At 44.9% G+C, this 9,779-nt stretch overlaps 1 protein-coding gene across 1 annotated transcript; it reads right to left on the minus strand.

The window, feature by feature from the left end:
* Positions 1–5: 5 nt before the first annotated feature.
* Positions 6–9,311, minus strand: LOC121545571 (tripartite motif-containing protein 16-like protein). Its single transcript, XM_041856205.2, has 8 exons — positions 8,642–9,311; positions 8,271–8,366; positions 2,847–3,080; positions 1,799–1,949; positions 1,572–1,631; positions 1,428–1,490; positions 1,223–1,276; positions 6–1,108 (listed from the first exon to the last, which is right to left on the minus strand). The coding sequence occupies exons 1-8, from the start codon at positions 9,254–9,256 to the stop codon at positions 567–569; spliced, it is 1,815 nt and encodes a 604-aa protein (XP_041712139.2). The 5' UTR covers positions 9,257–9,311; the 3' UTR covers positions 6–566.
* Positions 9,312–9,779: the final 468 nt, after the last annotated feature.

The raw sequence follows: 9,779 nt of genomic DNA on the forward strand, positions 1-9,779 counted from the left end.
TTTCAAAAACAAGTATTTGTATTGTTTTAATGACCTTTAATACAGGTGTTCCAAGCAAAGTTATTGAACAAAGTCCCTGCCGTCTGTGGATGGCTGGCTTGTAACCATGACTATGGAGAGTAAGGACTAGGCTATTCCCTCAACAGCCTTTTCCAGCTTTTCTTTTGGTTTCCTGTTTTGCTTCGGTTTAGTTTTGCTGTGTTGTTGTTTGAATTTTAGTTTCTTGTGTTTCTTTTAAATGAATATATGGCGCCTTTGGGTCTTTGAAAGCGCTATGTAAATCCCATGTATCTATGTACCGGTATGTAGCAGTTATTAACTGAGTGGTTACTGCTTCATGAGGGATACCATGTCCACAAGCCCCCATACCCCCTTGGCACTTGTAGATCAGAAAGGATTGGATAGCTAGGTATAAGAAATATGGCACTGAACAGCTTGATACAAAACTTTGATACATTACAGATTGTGATCATTGTATCTCTGAATGGAAAATAGGCTAATAATAACGTGAAACAATCTCACAAATCAGTTGCAAAGAGTGATTGGCATGTCTATATCCTCAATTGTCATTGTCTCTCCAATTCGCAAAGTTTCAACGAGGATTGTACCCCAACACCAAAACCAGGATACAGTGGCTCTGAGAAGTCCTCTGACAAAAAACTATGGAGCAGAATCATGGAGGAGTCCGAGATGCTGTAAAAAGACAGAGTTCCTGCTTTGTGATCTAAATACACTGCTATTCTAGGGGAGGAGATTTTGGCAGCGATCTTGGTTTCAATGTTATCGTGCCATGCTGAGTAATTGGTGTCAGAGCACTGTAAGCTCCATGACTTTACATTGTACCCCAGCCCACACTCTAGTCCCCTGCCTTTCCTCTGAATGCTCTCATAGGTCACTCCAATGAACACTCCTTTGCCTCTCCAATCTGCCTCCCAGTAGTAACGGGCACCGGTCAAGCCCTCCCAGCACAGCACTTGTTCCCAGAAGTCAAAGGTCTTCGGGAGACGTGACCTGGTCCTGGACTTGACCAGAGTCACCTTGCGATTCTGGTCAGAGAAGCACAAGTTTCTATGTGCTGTATCAGGGTCTAGAGTGAGTTGACAAGCATCTGTGAACAAAAAGAGAAACCAGTCTTCACTATTCAGGTTATTCTCTTTCACATTCCTTCTTGTTACAACTAGACTTACTGTACATGCAAACCCATAACTCTGTCACGACTCACAGTGTAAGAAATCGGATCTGGTCTTTGGAATCCCAAATATGATATCTCTGTTCACTGGAGAGACAAGTGAGTGTTAGTATTTTAGTTAACTGATTGGACATTAGACTAGTAGAGCCACTACTTTAGGGTCCACATTCACCAACGATAATGACCTTCAATCCAAAGGAGCTTTATTATTCTGCAGCAAAAAGAGTGATACACTTACTGCTCCATGCTCTTCGCAATGGCACCTGTGGCATTGGCTGGCATTCAGAATGGGCTCTTCTCACTTGAAGAAAAAGTGGAAAATCCATGATTTTAATTTAATTATTTGGTGTGCAGGAAAAAGGACTAGAGGCAAATGTCTTACCTTGCCTGCCCTGAGGTTTGGTCATGGGTACTGGAGATTCCAAAATGTACACATTTGCAACTGCGAAGGGGATCAAGAAATGCCCAAATAGGTTATTGTAAGTTTGTATTCTTGTATTATCTTTCCATTTAAACAGAACCCTGCAGCATTTGATAATTCATAGACTGAAGCAAATCCCACCGCTGCCACCAATTTCATGAGTAAAACGTTTAGGGTACCTTACTAACCTGCTTGTTCGATCTTTTCTAATAAGTCAACATTCATGTCCTCAAGCAGCTCCTTGAATTCAGTGATAATTGATGTCACAACTCCAAATGAATGTCTTTCACTGATAACACTAGGTTCACGATACGGCAGCAGGTTGATGGGCTGCCACCTCTACAGAGACCAGAGAAGCATTAATCAATGAGTGAGTTTTTTTTCTCTTTTGGTATAATTTCAGTTTTTGGTCTCGTATCTTCCTTATTATGTACTGTCATGAAACCAATAACTGGCCTGCTAATATTGTTGCACTCACTAAGTTTAGCGGTCTTAGGCCTAGTTAACTGGTCTGTAACCTGATTTGATGTGTGCATAAATGTGAGAAGTAAGCGTATGCAACGAGGTGTTGAATGTACATGCGCCCATGAGACTGCCACCTTACTTTAGGCCCAGGGCCAGCTCCTTCTTGACCTCTTGGTCGGCCAGTCCAAGCGGATTGTTATTTGTTCAGATGGTGACGAAACATATATATGTACAAAAATAAAATAAACTAAGGCATGCCCAAAGAACCAGCAGCCGCACGGCTTCTCCAGCTGGGATCCTCTTATGCTGCGTTTAGATGAGTGATGCAAAAACCGTCATACCAGTCAGCATAGGGGGACAAGAAAACAAGAAAGAGGGTGACGGCAAAAGCAAGCCAGCACAACGGTATGCGTTGTTATGGTGATTTCAGTTAACAAACAGTGCAAATCAACATCCAGTAGAAAACAACGCTATGGCAGAAGTTGAAATATTTTAACTCTTGCGGCAAGTCCCGTCTACCGTGGCGGCTGACGGCATTCACCGCCAGCCTCAACGGCATTTACCGTCATGTTCTCATTGAAAACAGTGACATCCTGTTTGCTGTCTACCGTCTACCTCGTACCATCTAAATGCAGCATTAATTGCGTGCTCCTGTCGGCTTATAAAGGCTTGGCTCAGCATTTAGACCCTGTTGGTGCTACCACTGGGGGATGGAGTGTGGAAGTGTATTCTGGTAGAGTATGTGTGTCCCCCTCCCAAGAGAGACCTTACCTGGAGAAAAAGTATGCTGTCTTGTGTTTGGGCGAGTTTCTCCAGATCGCTGTTTCTCCTTTGCAGTGTTGTGATGTCCTGTCTCAGTCGTGTCTCTGCGCTCGCTGCCTGAGCAGCCAAAGTCTTCTCCCTATCTTTGATGGAGTCCCTTACCTCTGCTCTCCTCTTCTCTAGGGAGTGGATCAGCTCAACGAAGATCATGTCGTTGAGCTCCACTGCAGCTTGTGCAGATCCCTACAGGGAGTACAGTATACAGTCAGACATGGGCTCTATTCCAATATCCACTCTACCATAGTACTACTTAGCAATGGTCCGAGGATGCATTCTAAGTGGTATGTTAGTATGAGAATGGGAACCTACATATCATCATGTTCTGTTGAGTCGACAGCATCCTAGTTGTTTTAGTCAATTATTTAATGTCATCATCATTTTGGAAAATACAGTTGTAGTCGGAAGTTTACTTACACCTTAGCCAAATACCTTTCAACTCAGTTTTTCACAATTCCTGACATTTAATCCTAGTAAAAATTCCCTGTCTTAGGTCAGTTAGGATCACCACTTTATTTTAAGAATGTGAAATGTCAGAATAGAAGACCTCCCTACAACGCCTGGGCATGCTCCTGATGAGGTGGCGGATGGTCTCCTGAGGGATCTCCTCCCAGACCTGGACTAAAGCATCCGCCAACTCCTGGACAGTCTGTGGTGCAACGTGGCGTTGGTGGATGGAGCGAGACATGATGTCCCAGATGTGCTCAATTGGATTCAGGTCTGGGGAACGGGCGGGCCAGTCCATAGCATCAATGCCTTCCTCTTGCAGGAACTGCTGACACACTCCAGCCACATGAGGTCTAGCATTGTCTTGCATTAGGAGGAACCCAGGGCCAACCGCACCAGCATATGGTCTCACAAGGGGTCTGAGGATCTCATCTCGGTACCTAATGGCAGTCAGGCTACCTCTGGCGATCACATGGAGGCCCCCCAAGGAAATGCCACCCCACACCATGACTGACCCACCGCCAAACCGGTCATGCTGGAGGATGTTGCAGGCAGCAGAACGTTCTCCACGGCGTCTCCAGACTCTGTCACGTCTGTCACATGTGCTCAGTGTGAACCTGCTTTCATCTGTGAAGAGCACAGGGCGCCAGTGGCGAATTTGCCAATTTTGGTGTTCTCTGGCAAATGCCAAACGTCCTGCACGGTGTTGGGCTGTAAGCACAACCCCCACCTGTGGACGTCGGGCCCTCATACCACCCTCATGGAGTCTGTTTCTAACCGTTTGAGCAGACACATGCACATTTGTGGCCTGCTGGAGGTCATTTTGCAGGGCTCTGGCAGTGCTCCTCCTGCTCCTCCTTGCACAAAGGCGGAGGTAGCGGTCCTGCTGCTGGGTTGTTGCCCTCCTACGGCCTCCTCCACGTCTCCTGATGTACTGGCCTGTCTCCTGGTAGCGCCTCCATGCTCTGGACACTACGCTGACAGACACAGCAAACCTTCTTGCCACAGCTCGCATTGATGTGCCATCCTGGATGAGCTGCACTACCTGATCCACTTGTGTGGGTTGTAGACTCCGTCTCATGCTACCACTAGAGTGAAAGCACCGCCAGCATTCAAAAGTGACCAAAACATCAGCCAGGAAGCATAAGTGGTCTATGGTCACCACCTGCAAAACCAGTCCTTTATTGGGGGTGTCTTGCTAATTGCCTATAATTTCCACCTGTTGTCTATTCCATTTGCACAACAGCATGTGAAATTTATTGTCAATCAGTGTTGCTTCCTAAGTGGACAGTTTGATTTCACAGAAGTGTGATTGACTTGGAGTTACATTGTGTTGTTTAAGTGTTCCCTTCATTTTTTTGAGCAGTGTATTTGGTAGCATTGCCTTTAAATTGTTTAACTTGGGTCAAACATTTCGGGTTGCCTTCCACAAGCTTCCCACAATAAGTTGGTTGAATTTTGGCCCATTCCTCCTGACAGGGTTGGTGTAACTGAGTCAGGTTTGTAGGCTACCTTGCTCGCACACGCTTTTTCAGCTCTGCCCACAAATGTTCTATAGGATTGAGGTCAGGGCTTTGTGATGGCCACTCCAATACCTTGACTTTGTTGTCCTTAAGCCATTTTGGCACAACTTTGGAAGTATGCTTGGGGTCATTGTCCATTTGCAAGACCCATTTGCGACTAAGCTTTAACTTCCTGACTGATGTCTTGAGATGTTGCTTCAATATATCCAATAATTTCCCTTCCTCATGATGCCATCTATTTTGTGAAGTGCACCAGTCCCTCCTGCAGCAAAGCACCCCCACAACATGATGCTGCCACCCCCGTGCTTCACGGTTGGGATGGTGTTCTTCGGCTTGCAAGCATCCCCCTTTTTCCTCCAAACATAACAATGGTCATTATGGCCAAACAGTTATATTTTTGTTTCATCAGACCAGCGGACATTTCTCCAAAAAGTACGATCTTTGTCCCCATGTGCAGTTGCAAACCATAGTCTGGCTTTTTTATGACGGTTTTGGAGCCGTGGCTTCTTCCTTGCTGAGCGGCCTTCCAGGTTATGTCGATATAGGACTCGTTTTACTGTGGATATAGATACTTTTGTACCTGTTTCCTCCAGCATCTTCACAAGGTCCTTTGCTGTTGTTCTGGGATTGATTTGCAGTTTTCGCACCAAAGTACGTTCATCTCTAAGAGACAGAACGCATCTCCTTCCTGAGCGGTATGACGGCTGTGTGGTCCCATGGTGTTTATACTTGTGTACTATTGTTTGTACAGATGAACGTGGTACCTTCAGGCGTTTGGAAATTGCTCCCAAGGATGAACCAGACTTGTGGAGTTCTACAATTTTTCTTCTGAGGTCTTGGCAGATTTCTTTTAGATTTTCCCATGATGTCAAGCAAAGAGGCACTAGGTTTGAAGGTAGGTCTTGAAATACATCCACAGGTACACCTCCAATTGACTCAAATGATGTCAATTAGCCTATCAGAAGCTTCTAAAACCATGATGACATTTTCTGGAATTTTCCAAGCTGTTTAAAGGCACAGTCAACTTAGTGTATGTAAACTTCTGACCCACTGGAATTGTGATACAGTGAATTATAAGTGAAATTATCTGTCTGTAAACAATTGTTGGAAAAATTACTTGTGTCATGCCAAAACTATAGTTTGTTAACAAGAAATTTGTGGAGTGGTTGAAAAACGAGTTTTAATGACTCCAACCTAAGTTTATGTAAACTTCCGACTTCAACTGTAGGGTACGTTAATGAGGAGGACCATCCTCCTCCCTGGACGAGCCTCCACTGCTACAGCATGCCGAAGGGTGGTGTTATAATGACTTGTGATACAAGATTCATTAATGTATGTAAAACTCATAAGATGTACAGTGGGGAAAAAAAGTATTTAGTCAGCCACCAATTGTGCAAGTTCTCCCACTTAAAAAGATGAGAGAGGCCGGTAATTTTCATCATAGGTACACGTCAACTATGACAGACAAATTGAGAAATGTTTTTCCAGAAAATCACATTGTAGGATTTTTAATGAATTTATTTGCAAATTATGGTGGAAAATAAGTATTTGGTCACCTACAAACAAGCAAGATTTCTGGCTCTCACAGACCTGTAACTTCTTCTTTAAGAGGCTCCTCTGTCCTCCACTCGTTACCTGTATTAATGGCACCTGTTTGAACTTGTTATCAGTATAAAAGACACCTGTCCACAACCTCAAACAGTCACACTCCAAACTCCACTATGGCCAAGACCAAAGAGCTGTCAAAGGACACCAGAAACAAAATTGTAGACCTGCACCAGGCTGGGAAGACTGAATCTGCAATAGGTAAGCAGCTTGGTTTGAAGAAATCAACTGTGGGAGCAATTATTAGGAAATGGAAGACATACAAGACCACTAATAATCTCCCTCGATCTGGGGCTCCACGCAAGATCTCACCCCGTGGGGTCAAAATGATCACAAGAACGGTGAGCAAAAATCCCAGAACCACACGGGGGGACCTAGTGAATGACCTGCAGAAAGCTGGGACCAAAGTAACAAAGCCTACCATCAGTAACACACTACGCCGCCAGGGACTCAAATCCTGCAGTGCCAGACGTGTCCCCTTGCTTAAGCCAGTACATGTCCAGGCCCGTCTGAAGTTTGCTAGAGTGCATTTGGATGATCCAGAAGAGGATTGGGAGAATGTCATATGGTCAGATGAAAGCAAAATATAACTTTTTGGTTAAAACGCAACTCGTCGTGTTTGGAGGACAAAGAATGCTGAGTTGCATCCAAAGAACACCATACCTACTGTGAAGCATGGGGGTGGAAACATCATGCTTTGGGGCTGTTTTTCTGCAAAGGGACCAGGACGACTGATCCGTGTAAAGGAAAGAATGAATGGGGCCATGTATCGTGAGATTTTGAGTGAAAACCTCCTTCCATCAGCAAGGGCATTGAAGATGAAACGTGGCTGGGTCTTTCAGCATGACAATGATCCCAAACACACCGCCCGGGCAACGAAGGAGTGGCTTCGTGAGAAGCATTTCAAGGTCCTGGAGTGGCCTAGCCAGTCTCCAGATCTCAACCCCATAGAAAATCTTTGGAGGGAGTTGAAAGTCCGTGTTGCCCAGCGACAGCCCCAAAACATCACTGCTCTAGAGGAGATCTGCATGGAGGAATGGGCCAAAATACCAGCAACAGTGTGTGAAAACCTTGTGAAGACTTACAGAAAATGTTTGACCTGTGTCATTGCCAACAAAGGGTATATAACAAAGTATTGAGAAACGTTTGTTATTGACCAAATACTTATTTTCCACCATAATTTGCAAATAAATTCATTAAAAATCCTACAATGTGATTTTCTGGAATTTCTTTCCTCATTTTGTCTGTCATAGTTGACGTGTACCTATGATGAAAATTACAGGCCTCTCTCATCTTTTTAAGTGGGAGAACTTGCACAATTGGTGGCTGACTAAATACTTTTTTCCCCCACTGTATGTGAGGGAGAGAGGACAAGGACACGCCATGTGTCACGAGTGATTAACAGAAGGTCTGCGTGCCAAGATAGGTTGGGGGCCACTTGTGCTAATCTTAGAAATTGTATATGATGGAATGGCCTGGCTAGGGTGACATACAATACCAAGTATGAGGATGCTATTGTGGTAGATGAGTGATGATTGGCAGATGTTGGAAGAAGCAGCTCGGAGAGCATTATATAAACTGATAGATTTTGTATGGAAGTCATTCATATGGCAGGAGGCTACGTCCGTACCGCCTGTCATTGAGTCCATTATTGTAACTATTTAATAATGACTGAATCAACTCCCCATATGAGTGTCGACTACTCTCTTGCATCGTGAACTTCTCGATACCAGAAACTCATCATAACAGATGGCAAACTGAATGGTGGCTCAGTAATGTTGTCTACTTTTTTGTAACTCACTTTAAGAGATCCCGCAGCCTCTCCTAGATGTGTCAGCAGCTCCACTCTCATCTGGAGTTTACCGTTGGATTTTCTCTGTTCCACTGCCAGCAGTGCCTTAAGGAACAACCCCATACATTTCAGTTAATCAGGCCATAAGAATTCTCACTCCAACATGCTATATGGTAGGCCATACTGACCTAAGAACAGTAGGTTTGAGTTAGAACTGTTTTCAAAACATTGCATACTGTCCCACACCTACCACTCTCTTTCCAACAGATCATACTTTAATTTACTTTAAATGTTCCACTTGTGCATATCTAGAGGACTTGTTCATGGAGCTACTCACTGACAATATTTATCTAATTATCCACATACAAATGAAAACCCACCTGCTGCTTGACCCGTTCGGTCTCAGCAGAGACAGTTTTGTGGCTTTTGTGTTCCTCGACTGCACACAGAGAACAGATACACTTCATCTCAAGTCTGCAGTACATGTCCAGCGGTTTGTTATGCTGGGGACACTGCTTCTCCAGCTGCAGCTCCTTGACCACCAAACCCACCAGAGTGTGCTGCTGTAACAGAGGGATATCCAGGTGGGCTCTAAGGTGAGACTGGCAGTAGGACAGCTTACACTCCCGACAGGCCCTGACAGCCTTTGCCTTCCTCCCGGCCTCTAGAAGAGTGCACACGTCACACACCACGTCTTCAGGCCCGGCGTACGGATACCCAGGAGGGGTATCGAGTAAAGTAGTCTTCTTTAGCTTCTCCACCATCTTTTCCAGCATTGAGTTCTTAGTCAGTGTGGGGCGCCTGCTGAATGTCTCTCGGCAGTAAGGACAGCAGGAAACCTTGTTGCTGCTGCTGCTACTACCGCTCTCATCCCAGCATTTTCTGATACAGTCGATGCAGAAGTTGTGTCCACATGGAAGAGTTGTAGGGTCTGTCAGGATGTATAAACAGACTGGACAGCTGATGTCCTCCCTTGTCCACAGATTAGAGGCCATTTTGTCAGAGTGAATAAAAAATTATGAATACTGTTGTTTTATAACACCGGTTCAGCATGAAGATTTGTGACTAATGTTACCTATCAGGAAGTGCGGCAACTTGAAGCATTCAGGACTCGTGAGTGAGGAACCAGTTTGAGAATGCACGCATCACTTTTGGAATGCAGTTGTACTGTGTAAGCTTTGGCTAGTTTCCTCATTCTTGGCTGGTGGTTGGTGTCATGGTAACTGTATTTACTATATAAAAGATGACATTGTTTTTTTTAATGAGCACTAAGGATCTGTCGTTCCTCTTTTGTAAAAGCAGGAGTCCCAGCACGATTGGCACTGACACTGTCTCCCCCTCCCCCTCTCCCCATCCTCTCTCCTCCTCCCTATCCCCTTCTCAAATCTAGAAGCTTCCTAGAAGCTTAGCTTTATAACCCCTCTCCAGCGATTGTTAATACTTCACACTACCCCCACCCCCTTCCACCTCTCTCGCTCCCTATGTTGTGACTGCAGTAATGGGGGGAAGGGGTAGAGA

This window comes from Coregonus clupeaformis, chromosome 30 (genome assembly GCF_020615455.1).
Source record: "Coregonus clupeaformis isolate EN_2021a chromosome 30, ASM2061545v1, whole genome shotgun sequence".
NCBI classification, from domain to species: Eukaryota; Metazoa; Chordata; class Actinopteri; order Salmoniformes; family Salmonidae; genus Coregonus; species Coregonus clupeaformis.